The following is a 27,142-nucleotide window of genomic DNA, read 5'->3' on the forward strand; positions in this document are numbered from 1 at the left end:
CATGGGGAAGAGGAATTCAACTAAGATTACTAAGTAAGTTCCTTCAACCAACACAAAGATTCCTGATTTTACAGACTAAGCTGGGTGTCATTGCCAATCTAAGGAGTGACTCATGTAAAGCAGATTCTATTAACAGATTACAGTGGGACTCTCTGAAGTGCAGCTCCCCTAAGTTTGTGTTTCTGTGTGTCTTAACTAGAATACTTTTCCAATTATTCATGAATCAATTTCCTTAGAGAAAAAAACAGGGTAATTAATGAGAGATTTTGACATCCGCCACCCATGATTTACAAAAATACATTAGTTTGTCCATCTCTAAACTAAGCAGTATATTTTAAGACAAATTTTCCTGATTCAACTTTCTCCTTTGGAATTAAAAATAAATAAATAAAATAAAATGACTGAGGAACATGAAGTTAGGATGATGTAAAACGTCCCCTCTGCTCCAAAATTTTGGGGAAAAAACAATCGCTCCTTCAAATGTTCTCAAACCTAATCAGAATATTTCATTGCTTTAAAAAAATGGATTTTCTTTCTTATGTTTTTAAGACAACATCTGCAGAAGGCTGGTGAAAAAAGGATTCAGTGACGGTGCTTGGTTAGTTTACAAGTGCTTCTGTTGTGTGGGCACACCTGACAGATCTCTGGGAGGAGGGATCTGTGCTAGGACTATCCATTGAAGGCATGGGCTTGTGTGCATACAAACTGACCCCAAGGAGCAGCAGGGAATCTCTGTTTGCATAGGTTGACTTTAAATATTTTTCACATTCCCCAGTAATATGCAAAGCACGTGGCTATGAATGAGTACACAACTTACTGTATTCTTAAGATGCCCAAAATTCGTTAATTTGGTTGTTATGTCTGTAAAATGCCAAAATAGGTAAGTAAGATTTTCTTGTATTTGACTGACATTGTTCTTTCTTTGAGCAACTATTTGGGTATTGTATAAACAGGCTCCAAGTGTTATTTGCAGGAGACTAAAACTTTGTGATTATTACAATGTGCCCTTGACCTTTAGTATCTATTTACAATATGCATATTATAAATTATTTACTATAGCTTTAAATAATTAAACAGAAAATTAGCTCCACTGACAAATCATGTAGGGACACAGGAACCCTCATCAGTGATAAAGTGAAATTAACCAGGGTATAATAAATTAACCAATAGGTAAGTAAAGCACCACTAGGGCAATAACCATTGAATTTGCGCTATCATACACCTACATTTTTCTTTTTCTTCTTAAACATTATCACTGTTCATTTGGTAGTGTTTTGGGTTTTTTTCTGGTTTTTTTTTTTTTTTTTTTGGAATGAAGAAGTTTGAAAACATGTAGTTTGAAATACCAAGAAATGGTTTGGATAAGAGAGCCAGTTTTTACAAGTTTGCTCTTTCCTTAAATGCACTTTTTTTGGTTTATTATTAATAGATATTAAATCTAAATATTTCGTTAATGTTCTCGGCACCATAAATAAATATATCCACTTTCAGTGGAAGAGAATTTTGGAAATTAGAACTATATTAGACCATCTAGGAAACCAAATATAAATTGTAATAATAATTAGTTCTCCAAACTGAAAATTCCAAAGTTTTAAACTATGAGCTTTGTTTATGGGTGTATACATATGTATAGCTATATATATATTTATATATATACACATTAAGATAGATGTACACACATATGTACATATATATATACATAATTTTACACATAAACACAAAACACACATAAATACACACACTCCTCACACACACACACTCACACATGCATGCACGTATTTCGGTGAAGTTTCTTTTCTAAAGCTGCCTCTCTTTTTCCCAACTTACAACAGTAACAATGAGACGCTGAGGGCAGTTAATCGCATTTGGGCTTTTGACTTGTCTTGAATAAAAAACTGAGACTGTTTAACAAGACAAAAGATGAAAATAGCAGATACCTGGATACACTCATGTATAAACACATATAAACATGCTCATACACCTATTTTACTTCTCCTGAAGCTTGCCCTAGTTACCTGTATGCAGCACAGCAAGCAATTGCAGGTGTCATTTTCTCCCGACCTGGAAGCTAGCTTATCACAGTGAGTTTCTTAGGGTATCAGTACTCACCAGATACTTGTGCTACAACATTATTGCCCCCTTGAAAATTTTTGTGGCATAAAGTACAAGCTGTAGCAAATCTGCCCTTTCTTTACCTCCTAGGCAGATGCAAGTCACAAACAAACAAACAAAACTGATGACTTTTAGGAAGGATGTCAGGCTGGGATCTCACCTTGTTTAGCATAGGAGAGAGGAGAAACAGGCAAAGTTCAGAGAACAGAGAGAACAGATTATACAAAGAGATGGTTAAGCCAGCAGCCTTTAGAGTCTCATAAACTCAGAGGAAAATCTGGCTCTGCCACTTTTTAGCTATGAGCCTTTATGTGCTTATCTTTCTGAGCCTCACTGACCTCATCTGTAAAGAGAGGATAGTGGTAGGGCTTACTTCATTGGATGATGATAGGATTAAATGAGATAAGGCATGAAAAGTACTTAGCAGAGTTTCAGGTACATAATAATAAATCTGTAATATATATTATTTATAACTTGATATTTAAACCATAATTCTAGAATATTGATCAGAACTACATATAGAAATAATGTTAGTCTAGGATTTGAATGAACTTAATTCAAGTTCTTTATTCCAAATTTGGTTGCTTAGACATTACAATGCTCATGACAGTGACCTATATATGGTATGTACCCAACAAATATTTGCTGGATATATGCATAAACAAACAAATAAATGACTGATTTAAACTTTCTGGGTCCTTATTTTCCCTTGTATAAAATGGAATTAGAATGACCCTATCATAATTCCATCCCCGGGATGTTGGTATGATACATTAGAAGAAAAATGTCAAATCATTTCAGATACAAACTGTTCTAATAAAGTCAGTACATATAAACTAAACAATAAGACTCAGTAGCAAGGACTTGTGCTTAGACTTGTCACACGTTTGGAAACAAGGACATGGGAACCGCCCCTGGGTGAGTCTAGGAAACATATCTTTCAATAAGATTTTACCATCCTCAGTGAGGGAATATTCAACTCAAAGTAATAAAGTGTATGATGAGCAGTTACAGACAATGAAATCATTGGCCTGCTCAAAACACTTTCTCCCCCTTACTAGTTTCATTTCTGAGAGCACTTTGTGGTCTACTGTTGATCAGCTTGGGAAACATCTTTAACAGGATCATGTAAACTGAAAATGATCCCAGAGTGCTTCACAACAAACACATGTAGCTTTTGAAAGATTGACAACATCACTGAAGTATAATTTTTCTGAGGCAGAAAGACTGAAGTAGAAGAAGACAAGACACCTAAACTATGGGCCTTCCTCATCACTACCAGATCCCTGGAAAAAGTTTCCTATTTCTGTAAATCTCAGCTTTCACATCTGTATAAAAAGATAATTATGTCTAACTTCAAATAATTTCCATACATATAATTTCTATACACATTTAAACTGGTTCCAATTTTTATTTTTCTATTTTATCCTATTTATTGACCTGGAAGACTTTCCGTATATGGTACAGAAAAAAAAAAAAATGCCTTGACAAATTTAAACTCATGCTTAATTTAGAGTTTCTCAAGCTAAGCACTATTGACATTGTGGGCTGGATAACTTTTTGTTATAGAGGGCTTTCCAGTGCACTGTAGGATCTTTAGCAGCATCTCTGGCCTATACTCATTAATTGTCAGTAGCACCCCTCAAATCATGAAAAAAAAAATATCTCCAGGCATTGCCAAAAGATCTCTGGTATGTAAAACTACTCCTGGTTGAGAGCCACGGCCTTAAATGCACATAACCCACATGAATCAAGGAGAGTTTCCTGAAATTGTTTCTCTCTGTCTCTCACCTAAAGGTATAGATAAACCACTGACCACTGGCTGCAATTAAAAAAGACTACTGATAATTAATGTGTATCCTATGTCTTTTTTAGCTTTCAAAAATACATTCTTTTTTTTTGAATAAGATGCCACTCTTCACTATATACATGGATATGAGTTTCATTTTTCCCCAGAAATTAGTATTGTTTGAATTTCACATGAGGAGATAAGCTTTACCTAACATTCTCAAGAACTGACATCCACAGTAAAGACAAACTACTGTGCTGAACTAAAAAGCTGTTAAACTATGTAACCAAAGGCTTTTTCCATGCACTTGGATAGCACTCCCACGCACATTATCCACTGAGCTGACATAAACGTAAAAATTGCACATGGCCATGTGCACACTCACACATGCACACTAATGTAATTTGAAAGCAACTCTCATTACTTTATTAAGCATCAGTTCTGCTTTCATTTGTGATGGATGGAGACCACATCAGCAGGAAGACAATATAAAGTTATGTTGATTTTTCACTGTACAAATGCAGGTAAATTATCTAAAGGTCAATTCTAAAAATAAACTGATAAGATGAGGAGGTTGCTGGAGACAAGAGACTTAATAAACCCTCTGGTTGGCATATAAGTGCTTTTACAAAGCTGATTAACAGGAAGATTACCCCCACCCTCCTCCAGCACAAGCCCTTGATAGTTGCTAGGCCAGGCACATTTTTCTTTATCCTTTTAAAAGTAAATTGCCTAAATAATGCAAGGATGACAGTCTGGGAACTTAACATTTTTTATCTAATTGGCAACAAAATTTGTTCACAAGCAAGAGAAACATTTTTTGAACATTAGGAAGCCGGGACAGAAAAGGGATCCCGCTTAGGAAGTAGAGGAGAGAGGGCAACAAACTGAATCAAATTTAACCATTTTTGTTTTAATCTTGGCCAGTTTAACATAATTAGTTGCTCATGTTCATCAGTTTCATTAAACATCCTTCACTTTCCTTTGGCAATAATATTTACTCAAATATTCACTCATGATCATGACAAGCATGACCTCTATTTTTATCTTTCTTATAACGTGGGAATTTGGTATGTATCCAGTTACTCCGTTACATGAATAGGGCCAATTGGATCATTGAAACCCTTTTGAATTCACTCTTTCTTGCTTTCTTTCTTTTTTTTTCTTTTCTTTTTTTTTTTTTTTTTGCATTTATTCTCACACATGAATTTGGCTTCAAGTTTTTAGTTAATGTCAGGGTTCAGGATCTTCAATTACCTGAGAGCTTCATAGTCCTGATTGAGTCAAATTGGACAAATTTAGCAGTTCAATGGCACAGGATTTGATTGGTAAAATATAGCTGAATTCACTAATCATTCCATATTCATTTTGGTTATATTTTATGTGCAGTTAATGGAATCACCTTTGGGGCCATATACATCATTAAATTATGGATCATTTTAAATTTACTCCCACTCATACTAAGTAAGGGCCTAGAAATAAACGACTCTCCTTGGGAAAGATCATTATTTTTATTTCTTGTTGGGTATCATTAGAATACATCTCACTCAGAGATATGCTCCCATCTACCCAGAGCTAAGACTATAATAATGCAGGCTTTTATTTTGGGAAGAAACGCATACACATACACATACACACACAATATGGAGAAACGGTTATGGTTGACAGACAGCAGATGAAATGGCAAAGAATTCATGAAAATCTATTCTGCCCTAGTCTTAGGTGTTTTCCTTTGGGTGTTTTCTCTTAAGATAATGAATAATGCATGCTTTGACTTATTTGTAGTGGGAAGAAAGTAAGAGAAAATGAAGAAAGTAAGAGAAAAGAAGTAAAGAACTCTTGGCCTCTGCATATTCCCTAAACAGCAGAATTTTTCAAAGTAAGGTCTATAGACCATCCTCATCAAAATTATTAAGGAGACTAGCTCAAAATACAAATTTCTTAGCCTCGCTTCAAGTTTCTGAATCAGACTCTTTTAAGTTAGGTTGAAGGAATCTGCATTTTTACAAGTGCTACACATGATTTTTGTGCATACTAAGTATTAAAAACACTATTAAAAAGTTTGCAATGGAGATCACTGGAAAAAGAATCTACATTCCAACATATACAGCAAGATGAGAGTAATAGGCATTTCAAACAAATAAGCTCTGTGTTTGCATCACAAGGCTGTGATTATTAAAGTTTAAGACACTATTCTTTCAGCAGGGGTAGAGAGCAATAACCATTTCGTCTGAAACCAGAATGATGAAGGCAATATAAATCAAACCTATTCCAGCAGGTTTCATTTGGTCTAATTTCTCTGCAGATATTAATCATTATACAGTTCTATACAAATGACATGTAACTCCATTGTAACTCAGGATACAGAATGTTCACTCTGGTTCTTTCTCTAGTGTGCTATTTTGAAAATATAAAAGAAAATAAATAAACTGAAACTGTGGGGCATCAAGATCGCAAGACACCAACAATACCAAGACATTAAAGAGAGAAATGGCCCATGCTAAACCTATAAACCAGCATGCAAATTGGCAAAAACATTTATCTGCCACAGAGTCATTATAAGGAAAAATAAACTCCCTTCATTTTTCTTTTGAAAATTGGCATGTCAGGTGGAGGTGACAAAGAACTCTTCCTAAAAGTTCACAGAAAGAGTCTTATTAATTCTAGTAAAGATCATGTAGAAGACCAAGGCTAGTCAAATTCCATGGCATGGTATATAGTGTCAGAAAACACCAGCACTCAAATTCGCAGATCTACACTATAGTAGATACAAAGTTGGAAGGTTGGAATTGTAGCAAAGGAAAACGTATAAGAATCAAAATTTGGTTCCCATCGTGGGAGCTGGTGTCAAGTAATTTTACAAAACACCATACATAACTTCCTTTTGTCTCAGTGTAGCATGTTTTGTTTGACACCAACAAAGGATCCTCAGAGAAGAATCTAAAGCCTGGGAAAGCAAAAGTAATCCAGAAGCGCAGGCAGTAATGGGGCCCAGAACAAGCAACACACCTGTGCCTATGGATAAAGGTTCCTCTGAATCTAACAAGGCTAATTTAAAAGAAAAAAATTCCATGTCAGCACCCTTTAATAAATGTGTTCCCCCAAAATGAATTGGTTGGAATGGATACAACTATGAAGGAATAAAGAGCAAAGGGAACACTTATTATTTGTGCATTGTTCCCCCTTTTATTTTAATTCACCATGCATGCATTTTCAGTAAGATAACTGTGCCTATAAATACAAAGGATAACATCAGTGCATATTTTGGAAGCCACTTCACTTCATTATTTTTTGACGCATTTCAGTGCACTTTTTCCCAGCAGGGGAAAGAAAATCACAATACCATATGATCTAGTAGTTTTATATTCCTGTCTTCCCCTTTTCCTGCTGAATGCAGATCAGTTCATTTTTGATAGTGGGTATAAGGACTTTGTAAATATGTTTCTGACTTCAGACAACCCACATACCTTTAGGGAATGATCTCCCAAAGCTCACTGGATTTTAGTATCACGGGATTTCCCAGAAGGCAATCTAAGTTGGGGCTCTACACATGTGATTCCCCATTCACTGTATCCACTTGATACTACTAACTTCTTTATATTAGCAATTTATGGCCCTTGTCATAACCAATGTTCGAGAAGTAAACCATATATATTGTTTTGTTCAGAATTAAACAAAAAGTTCTAAAAACTATTTTCACTTCAGGGAAACATGCCCGAGTCACAGTGACTACCAGAGTTACTAGAGCATGTACTCTTATAACTCCCTTACCCAGAACACATTTCCAGTGTTGCAGGTTACCTGGACCTCACTTGATAACTCCACTCAAACTAGGTACTTTAAGCCTCCTCAGAGCCTTTTACTGGCCAGGTCTATGTTCATTTCTATATAAACACTCACACAAATAAATGCCATGCTGTTGTCTTAGTTACTTGAATATTTTACCATGGGATGAGTGCCAGTTGAGAGGTGGCCCAGAATAAAAATATTGCTGTTGTGATTGTTTTAAACAGGTTTTCTATTCCAGCTTTGTTCACTGGATGTATAAGGAATGTCAGAGCAGAGAAAACTCATGACAGGTCAGGGGTCAGAAGAACACCGCCATGAACATTCCTTTTGCAGTGTTTAATTTACTGTTTAAAGAGTGTAGTAGAAATATTGGGTTGACTATCATCTTAATTCTTTAACTCTTATGAGGGTATCTCTCTATCTTGAGACCATTACAGTCAGGTCTGAAATTTAAGGAAGTTGGAACTTTGGCCATTTTAGTTAGACCCCAAAGTCTTTGACAGTACTTCCAGTGACAACACGATAATCATTTGACCAAAGTGAGTTTCAGGATATTTTCCCCAAATTCAACTTCTTGACCCATTAAGCTCTGGGATTCTTTGCAAGATCTTCTGTCATTAGGATGATGGTATTGTCATGTGCTATCAAGAAACGTTGAAAAGAATGAAGACATACTGGTAAGCTTTACAAACAAAGCTGTGTCGTAAAGATCAAACATCTGCTAATATATTAATACAGAAAAGAATACCACTTAAATTCATAAATTATGATTCTCTTGACAACTCAACTCCCAAGATAAACTTTCTTTTTCACTTATGTAAAACTAAACTCCATTCAAACCTTCAGGACAAGGAAACATTAGCTGAGTCTGTCATCCAAGTGTGAAGGCAAGAATTACAAAAATTCAGAAAGATATTCGTATACTAATCATCACTAAGAACAGAAATCAAGACAGAATGTCTTACATAATAAATGTGCATCAATGAAAGATTTCAAAAGGAAGAAATTAGTCATTGTTTTCCTCCTACAGATATCATCCAATTGCCTTTATTACCTGTGATACACATACACACATGCACACACACGCAATAAAACAAATTAGTAGTGCTTGGCACAAAATTATTAATTGATATATTATTTTTTGGTTACCACTGAAATGCATGAGGAATGCGAAAATAAAAACTGGTCTTTTAACCTTCATGTAGCACAAGTCTATGAAAGAGCTATTGGTACCTTAGTAAAATACAGAGTTACATGGATGGATGGCTATTAACAGTTTCTTTTTGGCTGTGTCTATACAGGTCAGGATGTAATTGAAAAAGATAGTTTCATTTAGAAATCTGAAACCTTAACTTTGGAGCTTCAGTTACCTTGCTGGGTTGTTACAGACATCTTAAAAATGACACAGCTAAATCCTAGCATGGGCACAGCCAAAGCCCGAATCCCAAAGGCAAACAAAAACAGCTACAAGCAAGTAACAATGTAGCTTCGTAGTTTAAAATTTTTACAAGAAATTATTAGGTTGTGTGTGGAATACAACTTTCTCTAAAACAAACAAAAGGCCGGACCCTTATTCAAGTACTATGTGTTGTCCTTAGTTCCACAACAACACAGGAACACAGAACTTAATGTGAATTATGTGGAAAGGCCACACCATTAAACTGTGGGTAGTAAGAACGCTGAAAACATGGAGAAAAGGGTGATAATTCAGTTCAGGGTAGAGAAGGCTGAGTGTGGAGTCATTTAGCAGAAAATTTTGTGGATATGAATGTTTGATTTTTTAACACAAAAAATGTTTGACCAGATCTCCTCATCCTCTCTTAATGCAAACAAAGAGCAAAGCAGTAAAATGGAGCCTGAGGGTATTAATTTCAAAATAAGGAATACAATTTGTTGATGATGAGAGTCATTTGATGTTAGAAAGTGTTGTGAAGAAAGGCTGGGAAATCTCCCCAAAAGAATTTTAAGAAAGAGTTAGAAGCTCATCCATCTGAACTATTCTAAGAGAGGGCTGCTGGGAGCAGGCGCACAGCCCTTGGGAGGTCTAGGCCCCGGCATCTTGTGCGTCATGTGTATATACATACTTAGTTGTGCTTGTGTTGCACAAATACTCATGCATACGGAGTCAGTATAAACTGGCACATATAGATTTGAGTGAAAAGTCATATAAATTTGCCATTCCCCCCTAACCCCATAAACAAAAGGAAAAACCAAAATTAAAAATTCCAAACTTATGCCATTGGGCCAGATCTTTTTCTACCATACCCTCATTCAAAGGAGGGAGGTAGAAGATGAGAGAAAAAACCCAGTTTGGGATAAATGACTCCCAAGGCCTCTCAGCTGCTTTTATGTAGCTGGCTCTCATTATATATAAGATAGTTAGCACATGGGACCAAGTAAACAAACAAATAACTAAAAAAGATTTTCTTGTACTTCCACATCTAGAAAGAAATCTACCCTGTGGATTTACATGTTAAGGTGAACTAGGTAAAGTAGGCAGTAGTACATCAATGGACTATTGTGTTCTAAGAAATGTGCATCATTAGTTGTATTTTTTCCTTTAAAATATGAATTCCTTTTAGGAGGCTAATTTCAAAATGATGACTTTTTTTTCTTTTCCCGCCCCCAGCCCTCCCTTATAGATGATACTTCCGTAAAAGTTCAGATTGCCAAGGATGTTTTCTCTCAGGAAACCGATCTGGAATTTTGATTTTTAGGAAATCCTGGATACATTTCTCTAGCTCCTCCTCAATTGAGAGCTTTTCTTTAACAGCTTTTTTTTTGCTGCTCATGTTCGATTCCCTGGAGCCTGAAGTCAGAGTCCGGAGTAAGTCGCTTTTCCGCCGCATCTCTGACTGTTGGATCAGCTGGACAGGGCCCTTCTTGATGGGACGGTCCAGAGTCTGGATGTTGGTCTGGCGTGTCACGGGACCACAGATGACCGTCTCCTGGGGAGAGCTGGCTTCAGACTGGCTGTCGCAGCTAGATGTGGAGAGGTCATTGCAAGACGTGCCACTCTCCCCTTCTTTGTCACCTTTGCCATTCTTGCAGCAGCAATCGCAGTGTGAGGGTGACCATCTGGAAGGCTCACCTGAAAAGAAAGCAAAGGACCCAAAGGATTAATGCCAGCCAGGTCAGTTGGAGTAGCAGTATAGCACTTGGATATACACACAAACACACATAAGAGAAGCATCACGGAACCATGCTTTTAGAAAAAGTGGGGTGGCACCCAGGGTGGGCTGCAACAGGAGCACCCAAAAGCCAAGTCCATGAGGGGAAGAAATTAATGATGGCATGCTATATAAGAGGAAATATAGTATAAAGCTTAAGCCCATGAGCATGGGAGTCAGGAATACCCAGCTAACATCATTTATTAAGCTTGTCACCTTGGCACATCCCTTAGATTTTCAGTCAGTTTCCTCATCTGTGGTATAAGGGTAATAATTTTCCTACTATCTGGAGTTATAGGAAGGAGTTAGATAAATCAAAATTCTTAATGCAGTATCTCTCTCACAGTAAGCTCTCAGTAAAAGCTGGCCAATTTTCCATAACTGATGGAAAGCTCCAAGTGACAGCAGTCAGGTACAACAGGAGGAGACTATGAAAGCAGAATGACAGTAACCAGGGAAAGGGGACTGACTCTGTGCCTGTCCCTATCTGGGTATCCCTCAGCTCCTTGGTCCTTAACAAAAACTCTGTTAACTCAGTAGTTCCAATTTCAGTCTCCATACAAGGAAACTAAGACCCCAAGAGTTTGAGAAACTTGCCAGAGTTTGTACAATTTGAAAGTGGCAGAGCTGATATTTGAATACAGATCTTCCAAGGGCCATAACCATGCCAATTAACCATTTTATTCAGTATCCTTGTTAGTAAAATCCTTGCTTCTACTTCAAAAGAATTTTCAAGTTATAACTTCCCTGAATTTCTTGTTAATCTCTCCTCAGAAGTGTTTGCTTTTTTCTCCTCTCTGAATTATAGTTCTACTTTGTAAATACCTCTATTATTGCACGTATTACGTTTTGTTATATATCATATTAGCTACTAAGCCATGAGCTCCTTAATATGAGCATAGTGAAGTATCCGTTGTTGTAATACCAGCAAATATGCCAAGGAACAATGTAGAAAATCGATAAAATACCGTATTATAACTTTTAAGTCCCTGGATCTAGCCACACCTGAAGCTAGTCTTGCCAGTGAGCTTTTCATTTATATGATAAACTATATTCTGTGCCATTTTTTAAGCCAATATGAGTCCCTCTTCTCCCATTCCTCTGAGTCTTGACTCATAATGCTGCATTTAGCAATTTGAAGGCAGAGCAATGTTGCAGATGCACAGTGGCTCCATGAACCAGGAAGAACAAGTCCACAATCATGGCACAAAGCAACTTCCTAAAAATAAATCACTGCCCTCTGAACAGCCACAGTCTTCCTGGAGTCATAAACTTAATACTATTTACCGATCATGTATTACATGTTGGGCACTTCTACAATTCTTTGTTCTTAATCCATAAAAGTAAAGAGAACAAATTCCTTTATGATATTGAGGACAAGGATAATGTAGTGTCTTTATATAGTTTTAAAGGAGATCCCATTTTGATTTACACTATATCTTATTCTCATGAATAATAGGTCACTTTATACAGGATGGTACCTTATTGCCATTTCTAATATAGTCAAAGTAGAGAAAACTTAGAATGAAAACTATTAGGAAAGTTACGTCCTATCTTCTTGTATAATGCCTGTTCTTTACATATTAAATGATTTAAATATATATACCAACTTGTCTCCATATAACTTTTTAAGAGAAAGTAAAACAAAAGTTTCTATAAATCACAACTCCAGAAGTATCCCTAAATTATACCCACTCTTTCAAGTCACTTTCTAAAATGTGACTGAGTAATCATTGTATTTATAAAGCCATTAAATTAAATGCAACAATCCAATTAGCCAAAAATGAATCACAATAGCTGTACTGTTCTAGTTATCTCATGCTATTATATCAGTAATAGAAAATAGTTTCTGTCTGCCAGCATACATTTTGAGGGGATCATTTTTTACCTTTACTAGACAGAATCTGCTTCTGCTTCCCCAAACTCGGCAACCCCTATACCAAAATGACTTAACTGAGAAATGGTTCCAATGAATTGCGCTGAGGAAAAGTAATCACATCATACCAGAGACAATCTGGTTTTAAACCTTTTTGGAAAAGTGCAGAAATTGAATTTAGCTTTTACAAAAAGAAGAGGAAGAGGGGAAATACAAAAAGGAAGAAGAGAAGAAATATATGCTGGGATACACCTATTACCTTAAAAGCAAGATTACAAAATATTTTGGCCATAAACCCTGCTGAACAAGTAGAGAAGCAATTGCTGTCTTTTTGTCCAAGAGTCAGTCATCTTCCCCATGGTAAACTCATTCCATTCAATGGACCCAGAAGGAAACTTGAGTCTTCTACAAAAGTGTTTGTTTGGGGTATTTTGTTGTTGTTTATTTGTTTGTTTTTTGAGACAGAGTCTTGCTCTATCGACCAGGCTGGAGTGCAGTGGTGCTACGATCTCAGTTCACTGCAACCTCCACCTCCTAGGTTCAAGTGATTCTCCTGCCTCAGCCTCTTGAGTAGCAGGGACTACAGGCACCTGCCACCACGCCCAGCTAATCTTTTGGTCTGTTCAGTAGAGAGGGGGTTTCACCATAGCCAGGCTTTTCTTCAACTCCTGACCTCAAGTGATCTGCCCACCTTAGCCTCCCAAAGTGCTGGGATTATAGGTATGAGCCACCGCACTCAGTCTTCCAAAAGTTATTTTAACAACACAAACACCATCATGTGAAAAATTTCTGTATATGCATGTGGAAAGTTGCATGAAGCCCTCACTATGTGCCAAGCCAGGAACCTGGCAATGATGCAGTTATTTCCTCCCTGAACTGCTGGGATGATCATGTATTTAAATATCATCTGGGATCCTCCTGCTACAAACAGAAGTATTGCTTTCCACTTACTCTGGGCACTATCACTATCAAAGGGAAATTGAGCAACTTAATTCTAGTGGAGGTTGTCATACTACCATGTCTCAAGATTTTATGAGAACATTTGACTGTTTTACTTGCCATTTATTTTGGCAAGATAATTTATGAGATGGCTTCCGAGGTCTATATATTATATTAAACCAAAAAAGAAAGATAGGATCAGAAGGGCCCATCCAGCTGATTCAATATTATAGGATTAATAGTACTACAGCCCAACTGTAGTCCTACATGAAGAGTTGTTGTGAAGTTTGAAAAATAATCAAATGTGAGAAGATAACCACCCCATATCTTTTCTAGGAGCACTGTCTGCCTGACTACCCTCTTCCCAAGAACCTACTTACAAGCAAAGAGGTTTTAAATCAGAACACAGAAATGACACATGTAAGCTCCAGACCCCTTTGACCTTGCAGTCCCACTGTGATATGCTTACAAGTCTTGGGAAGTGTGGAAAAATCTATGAAAGGTCAGTTCTGTAACACAAAGTATTCTAGAATCCCCCCAATTATAGCAAATAATGATCTCATAAATACCTTGGTACTTCAAATTGCAATGTATTTGGCTTTCAATTTGCTGAAGTTTCAATACTGGCTGGAATAATTCTCTCCATTTGGGGACAAAATAGGTTAGAATTGATTAGACAGATGTGGGAAGAAAACCATTTCATTCTAAGAAAAGTCTGATTTATTGATATTTAAAAAGCAGGAAATCTACTGCCTGTTTGGGGAGTTATTATCTAGTTGCTGGTCAGAGAGCCTAATAGCTCTACCTTGTTTTTTAATAAGTCATTGCTGAATTTGTTGAATATTATATGATTTTGGTGCCTGCTACATAAGAGTGGCTTGATAAATGTCTGATGAATAATCAATGAATGAGCTGAACACATATGTTGAATTGTATCAAGTTGATAACATGGCAGTGCAGGTCTCAGGCGCCAGAGTCAGGCTTCACAATTTGTCACCTATGAGACCTTACATAAATTACTTCAACTCTCTAAGTCTCAGTTTACTCATCTGAAGAATAAGGCTGTTAACAGTATTCTCTTCACAGGGCTTTGAAGAAAATTAAATGAGATAGCTAATGTAAAGGATGTTTCATAATTTGTGGCACACTAAGTATTCCATTCAAATATACATCTTTGTTCTACTACAATGCTGACACTATTCCATATAAGGGAAACAAATCGGGAGCTTGCTATATAATTATAATGTTTCCATCAATACACTACACAACTAATTCTTAGGTCTAGCTGGAATATCACATTAGTAATGACACTGATGTTACAGCTGGATGCATCAGGAAAATGTGTATTCAGTAGTTAGTAATGTCTGCCTCAGCATAGGAATGGTGAGTGAGTGACCACAAGCACATACTGTGTCTGGGACATGGTGTGTGAACAGGGTATGTTTTTGGAAAAAAAGGAGTCTTTATAGTGCAGTGCTTAAAATTTCACAAATGGATGAGCCCTTCAGGATAAAGATTTACTTGAAAACACATCAAATAACCTTAAATCCAGAACGGGAAAGAATTTGCATTTTGGATTAAACAGGGAGAAGCAGGAAACTCAGTTATATTAAGTCCTTAAAGCCCTAAATCTTCAAGCATTTTACAACTTAGAAAAACTGAGGACGAATCAAGCAAATTGTACGATTAGACTTGGCCCCCTTCCACTATAGACCTCACTGTGGCAGTTCTTACTGATAAAGAAGAACTTAAACAGAAAAGACTGCAGAATATTTCTCCTCTATGAAAAATTCAAACCGAGCTGAGTGAAACATGACTTAGCAAACTCACAAAGTGCTTATGCATTTTTAAAAGAGGCAGCTCTGCAATGTACCCACACTTCAAATTTTCCGCCTGCTAATGGTTGTGAGCACAATGCACATCATTTACTGCAACAGCTGGGAAAACTGCTTTCCCCTGTCTTCTCTGTCAATGATGTAGGAGCCTGCCAGTCTGGGAGCTAGGTGGCCAGATTTAATTTATCGAGGCTGCTGAAAGGCTTTCTTGGTATCCCAGTTGAAAAGTCAATAATGGCCAAATTGATGTTTTTATAATTCTGCTAACCTTGAAAAAGATATTGCATAGTGGAGATTGGGAATAGGCAGGCTATGAGAGCTTCTGAAAAAAGTTTGTCTTCAAGCTTGACAATCATCATTTCTTGCTTGCAGTTGACCTTTTTTACTCATGAGCAGTTGGTCTTGGAGGGGCCCAGTGGGGGCTTCTATTGAGAGATGGTTAGTATGGGCAAGGACAGACAGTTAAACTAGCCATGCATCCACCAGAGTCAGTCAGGAACACAGGCACCTCACCAGTTACCTGAACAGGGAGAATTTAACATAAGTATTGGTTAGACAGATATGGGAGAAGTGAAAATGCAAACAGGTGACAGTGAAGAGACAAAGATAGTGGCTGCAGGAGGTGGCTACCATCCTTAAGTCTGAGGAGACAAGTAAAAGAAGATGCAGTTATTAGAACCTAAAAGCTTAGAGGAGGTGTTGTGTGGAGGTTGGACTCAGACATCTGAGGAGGGCCATGTGGCCTGCTGGTGCTGATGTCTCTGGAGCAGCCTGGCTCAGGGGATTATAGAGGGGAAAAAAGGGAAGCTAGAACCAACTGCTTCTGGAGTAAACAAAAGCTGGGCTGACGCTGATAGGAGCAAGGGGCAAGCAAGGAATTCTTCCCATGTTTTAGCGTCTCCCTCTAGCACCCCCTATTGACAGAGCCTAACAGAAAGCCAGCTGGGCAAAGGAAAAGTGTAGTTAGCCTGTGTGGTTAACCCCAATCCCAGTCCTGGCATCACAAATAGAGTATAAAGGGGTGTGTTTGGAGTTGAGAGACAACACCTTAACAACCAGGACACTCCCTGTGAGGGATGCAAAAGAAATGAAAGACACTCTTGACCTGTAGGAATGTGTGCTCTACTGCACAAGCTAGGAAATGAAAATTCGAACAAACAAACAAAAAATCACCTCACTTCAGCTGCTGCCCTGCCAGCCCTTTTCTATACCTCAAGGTTTTGCGTGTGATCTTCCCTTTGCCAGCTATGCATCCTTCTACTTTCAAGCTAGTCCCAACCTCCCGCCCGTTGCTTTCACAGCACCATAATGTGAAAACATGGGTAGGTTTCTAGGTTTATTGGCTTAATGTCTGTTTTCCGCACTAGACTGTAGGGGATGTGCTTGTTTCCTTCTGAATTCTAGAGTGTGCTCCAGGGCACACACAGATCAGCATGCCAGGGCATATAGTAGCAGATGCTCATTGAATATCTGTATGATAAATGAATGGGGGAGGAAGCCTGCTGTGTATAGAAAGCAAAGTTTAGTTTAGAGTGTGTGAATATGTGTGTGACAGAGTAAATCTTCCACCCAAAAAGAAAAATGGATTGAAAATTCTGACATGCAAAAGACATTAGAATGGAAAATATTTAGGCATATTGCTAGACAGTTAATGTACATATGACAAAAACATGCTGACCCAGAGAGAAAAATGGCAAAATCTACAGGCCTGTCAAGAACTTTTAAAGTGTTTTACATATATATAATATATATAGTGTTATATATTTTATATATAAAGTATACTTTATATATAAAATGTGTGTGTATGTGTGTGTGTGTATATATATATATATATATACATATAAATTGACCATCACTCAATAATTTATTAGTATAAACATCCCTAAAGCATTGAACAATTAGGTAAAAATTAACTTTCTGAACCATTCAGCCCATGGTTCCTATTTATATACTTTCCCTATTGATAATGATCAGGCATACCCTCTCAGCTCCGAATTTTCACCTGTTAGTTTTAAAGCAATGCAGTGATTTGTTTAACTGTCTTGCTCTTTTAAGATGTAAAAGATGTGACATGTATTCCTTGATGACACATGTATTCCATTTCCCAAGTCATTTTTGCTTTTTTCTTGCTTTCTTCCTCATTTTATTTCATCATCTTAGTCTCAGCTGTTTTTGGATAAGATCACACTTGATTACTTCAGCCCAAAACATATTTATTTTCCTACTTCAAGTTCTGCAGCTCATCCTGACCCCTTTTCCTACCTGGTCCTCTTCATCCTAGAGACTTCCTTTTTCATTTTTTTTCATTGTTTTTTTGTAAATTGGAACAAGTCTCTCAAAGCCTACAGCTCCTCTCAATCAGTATCTCGGCATCTTTTGTCTCTTGAAGTGAAATGTGTACGTATTAACTACAGAGTTTGTATGTTCCATTCTTCCAGTAAAAGCCTCCTTCTTTCCCTTTCCCTATTTCACATTGCCCTTAAATGACTGTCAACCATGGTGCTGTGCCTTCCCAGAGGGGAACACATGGCCCATATTTGAACAGAGTACTCCCCACCCCCTGACCATAGTGGGTGATTCAGGTAAGTGCATGAGACTCAGGATGGGTGAATCCAAGTCCTCATTGGGACTCTTCTGGTGAAATATGGTGGGTCATATGTGCTCTATGATTTGGGAGGTTGCCAAGCTAGGGGTATGTGAGCTCAATGGCCATCTTCCATACCTAATGGGAGGACGTTCAGTCAGAAAGAAGCTAAGTGAGACAGGCAAAGCTGGGAAATAGTGAAGAGAGACTTACATCTAGCAGTATTTAAATGGTCCCAGTCCCTAGGTTTATAATTTTATCTTTTGGCTTAATCTAGTGAGAGTAAATTTTATGTTATAACCAGAGTCCTGAACACTACATTAAATTCATGTAAATACACTTACTATCTGTTTAACCTACCTTTTTATCCTCTAAGCCCCTATGCAAGTCTAGCACTAATATTGGTCAGTGCCTTAGGGGACAGGCACTATGACTATTGCTGAGCTACTTTGTAGATAACCTGTTTCTTCTCTGGAATGGTAGCCGCTTTGCTATACCAGTCCCTACATATTTGACTAACACCTCAAAAGATGTACTATAGCTCCCTTGCTACCTATTGTGCATTGTGATTCCAAAAGTAAATAAGGTAACGGTTAACTCTTCTAAACCAGAAACTTGCTGAAATTCTAATAGATACTATTTATTGAGAACTCCCTATGTCTTGTTATTGTGCTCAGCACTTTACATAATTTTATCTTCACAATAACCCTATTAGTGAATGGTGAATTAGTAATAATCTCATTAGTCATTTAGGATGCTATTATTTTATTTTCATGGAAGAAGAAACTGTAGCTAAAAGTGCTTAATTATTTGATCCAAAGTTATAAAGTTGACAAGTGGTGAGAATTAAAACTCAGATCTTTTTAAATACAAAGCCTCTGCTTTTTATTTAGTGGACACAATATTCAAACATGAAAATTTTCTATGAGAGATATTTAAAAGTATTAACAGAGTGGAAGAGTTTAAATACTGACATTAAACATGACTGCCCCAGTGATTCCAGCCCTTCAATAACTTCTAAAAGTAACCAGCTATTTGAACACCTTAAAAATCCAGGCTTTCTGAGGTCTTTTATCATTATATTTATATATAAAATTTAATTTCCTTTCCCTCTGCCCATTGGAAATAATTGAAAATGACTACATGAAGGACACGGTGTCAGTGGTGCTCTTCCTGATGTGTGGGACATTTTGTATCCTTCCACCATTATTCAGTTCTACCAGGGCTGCCTTGGTAGCAATCACCAGTGTGTGAAGTGTGCAATTAATTAGCTCATGAAAAAAAAAAAAACCCTAGCTAGTGAACTAAGATATAATATTTGCTAATATTGCCTAATGAATACTCAACAACCAACCAGTATGTGATATCTCCTCCAACAGGGAAAAAATATATGGCCAGGCGGGCTGGCTCACACCTGAATCCCAGCACTTTGGGAGGCCAAGGCAGGAGGATCACCTGCAGTCGGGAGTTCAAGACCAGCCTGACCAACATGGTGAAATCCCGTCTCTACTAAAAATACAAAAATTAGCCAGGCGTGGTGGCAGACACCTGTAATCCCAGCTACTTGGGAGGCTGAGACTGAAGAATCACTTGAACCCGGGAGGTGGAGGTTGAAGTGAACAGAGATTGCGCCACCGCACTCCAGCCTGGGTGACAAGAGTAACCGGTCTACAGCAATCTATAGTTTATTGGCAAATGCAAACTTAAACTTCTATTAATCCTCCTGGCAAAAAAAAAAAAAAAAAAAGTTAAATTCAGAGCAATTGTTCAAGAGCTACAGAACCCTGTGAATTTTAAGAGAAACGCAGGTGGAAAAGAACTATCTTAAAAACATTTACGAGTCATAAACTACTTGGAAGGGAGTGAGGGTTGACCAGAAAATGTAGAATGCATGAGAAGCATGTCCATGATAAGGCCAATCAGGATGCTCATGCAGAAGCTCAGTGCTGGCAGACCCACATGACCACAGCAGTGGTTTGAAAAGAGAATCATGTGAGACCCAGAAGAGACCTGAGAGGCCATGAGTGTCCTCATTTTTACAATGAGGAAACACAGCCTGGAGAAAGAAAGGGTGTCAGGTATACAGCTGGGAAGGTGCAAAGCCACATGGGCATAAGGTAAATATAGCAAAACCAGCTGGATAGTGTTTCACATCTGGACAGTCTATCATCTGGGAAAAGGAATTAAAAAGCTCTGAAGAAGAGTCCATTGTTGATTACAGTGAAGATAAACACAGGACAGGGTACTTCGCAGAAAGAAGATTCCTGAAATATGATCACATGCCTAATGTCCAGAAAGGCGAGAGAGAGAGAGAGAGAGAGCGAGAGAGAGAGGGAGAGAGAGAGAGACTATGTATGTGATAAGACTGATCTACATTTATCAAACACCTATCCTATGCCAGACATTTTACTTGTATTATTTCATTGAATCTTTGCAATCAGCAAAGGGAGGTAAAAATTACAATGCTTAATCTCTACCTCCTAGGGCAAATAGGTAGCTAAAGAAGAACAAATGTTCTCAGATGCCAGAAAGGGTAACCTTCCATCACATGGATTTACTCATACTCAAGATCTAAAAGACTTTCTTTTTAAACTACATATATTTTTGGGAGAAGAATAAATCTCAGACATCTCAGTGTGAATTATTTTATCACAGTACTTGGGCCCAACAGAGAGGGAAACCCGGAAACTCACATTAGTGATCAATCCCTAACAAGTGGCGGCTATTGAAAGAGGAATAAGGAGAAGGAGAAGGAGAAGGAGAAAGAGAAGGAGAAGGAGAAGGAGAAGAAGAGGAGGAGGAGGAAGAGGAGAAGGAGGAAGAGGAACTTGCTGGATTAATGAACCATGAGCACCTATCACGTGTCATGTGTGATAGTAAGCGTTTACAAACATTTTATCTTATTCTAACGACACTCTAAGTCAGGGCACTATTGATATTTGGGCAGAATCGTTCCTTGTGGGGGCCATCCTGTGCACTATAGGATGTGTGGCAGCATCTGTGGCCTCTATCCATTTATTGCCATTAGCACCTCCCCTCCTCAGTTGCGGCTACTAAAAATGTCTCCAGATATTGCCAGCTGTCCCTAGGGGTAAAATTGCCTCCAGCTAAGAACTGTTGCTTTCAAATAAATATTCCTATTTTATTGATGAGGAAACTGAATTTCATAAAATGTTTACTAATTTGCTCATGGCTCAGAAAACTAGTAAAAGGCAAAAGTAGGATTTAATTTTGGTAGATCCAACTTCAAGATTAGTGCCTGTTCCACCTCTTATAATGTAACGCTCCAGAAAAATGGTGCCTTTCTGACAGGAATGTACTGGGCAAAGACCCAGCCATTATATTCACAATAACTTCCAAAAGAAGCCCAGTGAAAGTAGATGAAGGAAATTGAGCTGTCATTTCACTTTTCACGAAATGAAAGAACACCTCGTTTTCACCACACTATCTTCACATGATAACAGAATAGGAAGACTGACAAAATTTAGCAGCTGTGCCTGAACGTGTATCTCTGCTGACTAGCTACTAATAAATCATTATTCCTTTAATTAGGATTTTTAAATGAAGCAAAGATTGAGCTAACCAAATATTTTTTTCCCATATAGGCAGAGCCTATGTTGATATTATGTAATAATAATAGACATCTTTAAATTGAATGTTTACTACATGTCAATTGTGTTCTAAGCACTCTCCTTACAGAAGCTTATTTGAGATTTATAATGTCCCTATGAATCAGACTCTCTTGTCATGCACAGTTTTCAGAAAAGCTAATAGGCACAGGGAGGTCAGCAACTAACCCAAATCTTTAAGAAGTGGAGCTGTGATGAACACTCTGGCAGTGTGACCCCAGAACTTCCACAGAGAAGCAGGCATTAAAGCCCAGTAAGTGGTTCAGAGCTTGGGCTTTGAATCAAAGAAATAGGAATCAGCTCTGCTGGTAACTTGCAGCTTCTTCATCAAAAAATGTTGGAAATAACAATGCTTCTCTGATAGGAGAGTGAGAATTGAATGATATGATTTGTCCACAGCATGATCACAGTGCCTAGAAAATATTCAATGTCCACTGAATAATAAGTTTTTAGAAGATAATTGATTGCTTTTGATACCTACATTGGCATGTTTAATATTAACCACAGTATGTAAACACTTACAATAAAAGGCAAATTCAATAGAGATAACTACATAAATAATACCTTGTTTCTTCTGCTTTTCTCTCAACAGGCAGTCTACTCAAAACCCACCTTCATATCACTTAACTAATATCCCTATTTTGTACCCTCATCATTGGCTATCTACCAAAGAATTAATCCCATTTGCATAGATTGATAATATTTAGGAAAACACCACTGATGCACAAGTCCGTAATATAAAAGTCTCCTCCTCTTGGCTCAGGGACAAAGATTGCCGTATTTGACCTGCAGTGACTCTAAGGGCAGTAGAATTTTTAAGAGAGGGGATAAATTGAGCATTGTGACAACAGCTGACTGCTATTCCTTTGTATATGATTTGTCTTTGATTGTTAAATCAAATTAATTTCACACAAATGCATAACCTCACAAGATTGCTTGATTCCCTCTGATTGGGAAAAACACCCTTCAAGTTGGAATCCACTGTTATCTCCATGGTTTATTCATTTAACACAGGCTTTCAAGTGTTGACAGATATATTCAATGGCCATTGAATGCAAGGGTGTGCCACTTACGTAAATTCGTACTAAGAACTTCAAGACCAGAGGGCATGGAACATAAATAGCATGGTCATTGTGGTAACCATTGGAAGCCAGACAGAGATGTCTCTGTTTTTTGTTTTTTTAACATATTCTTCTATCTGCATTGATGTAATTGTCACTGGGTAATATACTCTAATTTGCTAATATTTGGAAAAATCAATGAAAAAGAGTTTTTGTTTTGTTTTGTTTTGTTTTTTAAGAAACCAAAAGATAATGATTCTAAAAAAATAATAGCTCTGGTGGCTGGACTTTTCTCCCTTCTTCTCTCCCATCTTAACCAGGGAGAGAATTTTCTCTTTCTCATCAAATCATGATGACTGTAATGACAATGAGAATTCCTAAGAGATGGTAAAATTTTTAGTTGAAAACTCAAAAGTGGTGCAAGATCTTCTGCAGATTGATTAGCTGGCAAATATTAAATCATTCCATTTAAAAACTGTAATATTGATGGATGTGGCCCAAAGTGATGGGAGTCATGGACTGATGTAGAGACAAAGGAAGTGAGGAGAGTGACAGCGGGGAGGGCAATGAAAACCTGAAGACAAAGAAATGCAATTACAAATACTAGTGCCATAATAATGATTAGGAGGGCAAATGTGAGATAGTAAAGGAAGCAAAAAATGGAGTTAGCAATGGAAGAGAAAAGACAGAGGAAAAAAAGGTAAAATAAAAATGCCAGGGTAGGCCATGACAACGGAATCAATTCCTAAGCCGAACCTGGAAAACAAATGATGAAACACCAGAATAGTATTATAAGAAAACAAAGTATAATTCTTAAGACTGCAAAACTAGGGCACTCAGTGTGACTTTGAAGAGCAGGGGAAGTTCTGGCAGTCTTTCTGGAGGAAGCGGCATCTGGCTTTAGACAAAAGTGATAATTAAATAAAGGTGAGTCAAGGGGAAAAAGACCCATAAATATTATATGAGACATTCAAAATAGTGTGTTCCATGGCCAGGGGTGAGAGAAAACATACTGCCTTTGGGGAGCTAAGCATAGTTCACTGATGGCTAAAGAGTGACTGTGAGGGTGGCAAAGGTGAGACATAAGTAGAGCCAGATCACATGGAGTCTTGTCTCTCTGTTAAAGGGGACATGAGGAGCCACAGCAGAGCGGCCAGATCATTAGTGTGTCTAGAAAGAGTGGAGAATGAATTGCTATAAGAAAGGACTGAGCAGTCAGGGACCAGTTAGGAGACTGTTAAAATAGTCCAGGTGAGAGGAAACAACAGCCAAGGGTACTGGTACTGAAAATGGAAAGAAGAAGCCAGATTCCACAGCATTCAGGAGGTAGAAGTTACAGATATCAGTGAGAAGAGGAGAGGTGTTCGGAGTGGTCCCAGGGATGTCTAGCTTGGGCAGCTAGTGGGTGCATGGTGCTTTCATTCTCTGAGGTAGGTGATCTGGGAAGGGAAAGAGGTTGGGGAGTGGGGGTATGGGAGGAAGATAAAAGTGATGAGTCCAATTTTGGAATTGTTGTGGGCCTGTAGAACATCCAAGTCCATCAGTCTTGGCCTCTCTTCTTGTAAACACTATTTGAAATTCCCTTTTTCCATGCTTTTCCTGTAATTTCATAAAGATCCCTTTGTTCAATAATTCTTTGTGACATGCATGCATCCATGCAGTTACATAGAGCAGCCTGGTGCAAAACAGAAAATTGACCCTAGCAAAATAAATGCACAATATCTTACATGTTTTGTAAGAAATTTAATTCTACTCTTGTGCTAATCTTGACTTTCATTACACTATAAGTTATTTAAGTTCCTGGAAAGTAAGATCCCACTTGAAAGAGAGTCCCTGGATGAAGGTTATGTTCCTTTCATTCTGACAAAGATTTGAGAAGAGCCGTGGCTTAACAGAAGAAGAGAAATCATGGTATCTGGTATTTGTATAATAATGCTTACTAGATTATAAACCAGTTTTATTAATTGCACCCCATTTGATCTTCACATTCATTCACTAGGCACTAAACTAACATTTGATTGATCTCTGCCAGACACTCTCTAGGCAATGGTTACACAGCTGGCCACAGGGATTTTACATTCTAGTAAGAAAGATGGGCCTGGTGCAATGACTCATGCCTGTAATCCCAAGATTTGGGGAGGCCAAGGAGGGTGGACCACCTCAGGTCAGGAGTTTTAGACCAGCCTGGCCAACATGGTGAAACCCCATCTCTACTAAATATACAAAAATTAGCTGGGTGTGGTGGCGTATGCCTGTAATTCCAGCTACTCAGAAGGCTGAGGCACAAGAATCACCTGAACTCGGGAGGCAGAGGCTGCAGTGAGTTGAGATTCTGCCACTGCACTCCAGCTTGGGTGACAGAGTGAGACTCTGCCTCAAAAAAATAAAATAAAATGTCAAGTAGTGATTAGGGCTATGAAGAAAATAAAACAGAATATATGGTGGAGTGAGTTGGTCTGAGAAGATTGCAGTTAATAGATAATGTTCAGATGCCATGGCCAGGGAAATTGACATTTTGATTGGGACTAGTATCCAAAAGAAGTCAACCTGTGAAGATCATGTATTTAATAGAAGTCTTTACAGGGAAAAGGAACACTAGATGCAAAGATCCTGTGGTAGAAGCACAAGATGGCATATGCAAGGAAAAGAAAGAAGACTTGCATGGCTTGAATGATCAAAAAGAAGTGATAGAAGATGAGATTGGAGGCCAGGCGTGGTGGTTCACAACTGTAATCCCAGCACTTTGGGAGGCTGAGGCACGCAGATCACCTGAGGTCAGGAGTTTGAGACCAGCCTGGCCAACATAGTGAAACCTTGTCTCTACTAAAAATACAAAAATCCGTGGGACATGTTGGTACACCTGTAATCCCAACTACTTGGGAGGTTGAGGCAGGAGAAGCGCTTGAATCCGGGAGGCAGAAGTAGCAGTGAGCCAAGATCACACCACTCCACTCCAGCCTGGGTGACAGAGCAAGAATCCACTAAAAAAAATCAAAACAAACCAAAAAAAACCCTCCAGTCTGGATTATAGATGAGCAAGAAGTGAGGCAGGGAGGCCAGTTAGGAGGCCATTACAGGTGTTCAGGCAAGAGATGATAGTGACTTCTAAGAGTGAGGATGGAGAATGGGGACTTTCTGACATAGATTTCCAGATTCCCATTTTACAGATGACAAAAGTGAGGCTCATAAATTAGCCATCCCAATAAAATGATTGTTCAAAAGTCTTCAACAAAGATTACTTTTTGACAGAAGACGCTCCGGCTGTCTCCAGCTCCTGTACATCCTCTATACAGAACACTTACTTGGTTAGTCCTTCTACTGATCTGCACCTGCTGGAGTTGTTTGATTGACATTGCAAACTAGAGCCTGGAGTTTAATTCTACAATCAGGAATCATTATATTGTTTGTAAACAATGACAGACTATGATAAATATGCATTCTGGTTAATTACTGCCTTCCCATGTGCCGTCTTCACTTTCTCATTTCTATCATCCTGTCACATCTTAATACCTGATTATGGGTTCTCTACAACAGGGAGAGAAAATATAGCTGCAAATACATTGAAATGCAAGAAGAGAGCCCTGTACTCTGATGGGCTCTTAGGAACAGGAGGAAAGCCTGAAGCTGAAACATTATTAAAAACTAACAGGTTTTCAGTATGTTCAGGTTTATATCATTCCTTTGGTTTGTACATTAGGTTTTTATTCGAGAGTCTCTAATAGATTTCTATTGGACCCCAGCACCTGAAGCTGAATAAGTAAGCAAATAGTAAACTGAGTTCCACTAGAGTCTAAGACATTTGGCTTTTCTCTTCTTTTTTCTAAACAACAGGACATAAGAGTAGTTAGTAAACATTCTAGGATGGGATTCCTTTATCTATAGAACAACAGCCTCTGCGACAGAAATCTTGGAACAGAGGAAGTCTCCATATGGCTTATTAAGTACCAACAATTCACATATGGTGCAGTACAGGTGTTGTGTAAATCAAGTGGCAGTACCTAAGAAAGGTGGTTTCGCCTGGTAGAATTGAGTATCCAGCTGCGAGGTCAGATGAATCTCACTATAAATCACACTACACTCTGTGTCTTCTCAGTGGGTGACCTGAAAGAGTTATTGAACCTCAGTTTGCTCACCTGTAACATGGGGGCAATAGCAGTACCTGCCTATGAAGTTGTTCAAGAAATAAATGGAAAGTGCTATGCTTGGTGCTTGGCCTCCCATAAACACTTAAATAAATAAATTTGTCATTGTTATCAGTTCTTCTTATGATTGTTACTAGACTGCCAGTTTCTTAAGGATTTTTCTTTATTGTTTCTCTCATGTGAAGAGAATGAATCTGCACATAAAATGTGAAATGG

The 27,142-nt window shown here is 38.0% G+C and overlaps 1 protein-coding gene across 6 annotated transcripts in view; it reads right to left on the reverse strand.

Moving 5' to 3' along the window:
* Positions 1-1,272: 1,272 nt before the first annotated feature.
* KCTD16 (potassium channel tetramerization domain containing 16) overlaps positions 1,273-27,142 on the reverse strand; it is a 311,156-nt gene continuing 285,286 nt past the window's right edge. For all 6 annotated transcript variants that reach the window (XM_055285799.2, XM_063642706.1, XM_063642707.1 and 3 more), the window contains one exon: positions 1,273-10,781. In XM_055285799.2, the coding sequence (XP_055141774.1) occupies positions 10,327-10,781 (455 nt within the window). In that variant the 3' untranslated portion in view covers positions 1,273-10,326. The remainder of the gene's footprint in view (positions 10,782-27,142) is intronic.

This window comes from Symphalangus syndactylus, chromosome 7, assembly GCF_028878055.3.
Source record: "Symphalangus syndactylus isolate Jambi chromosome 7, NHGRI_mSymSyn1-v2.1_pri, whole genome shotgun sequence".
NCBI classification, from domain to species: Eukaryota; Metazoa; Chordata; class Mammalia; order Primates; family Hylobatidae; genus Symphalangus; species Symphalangus syndactylus.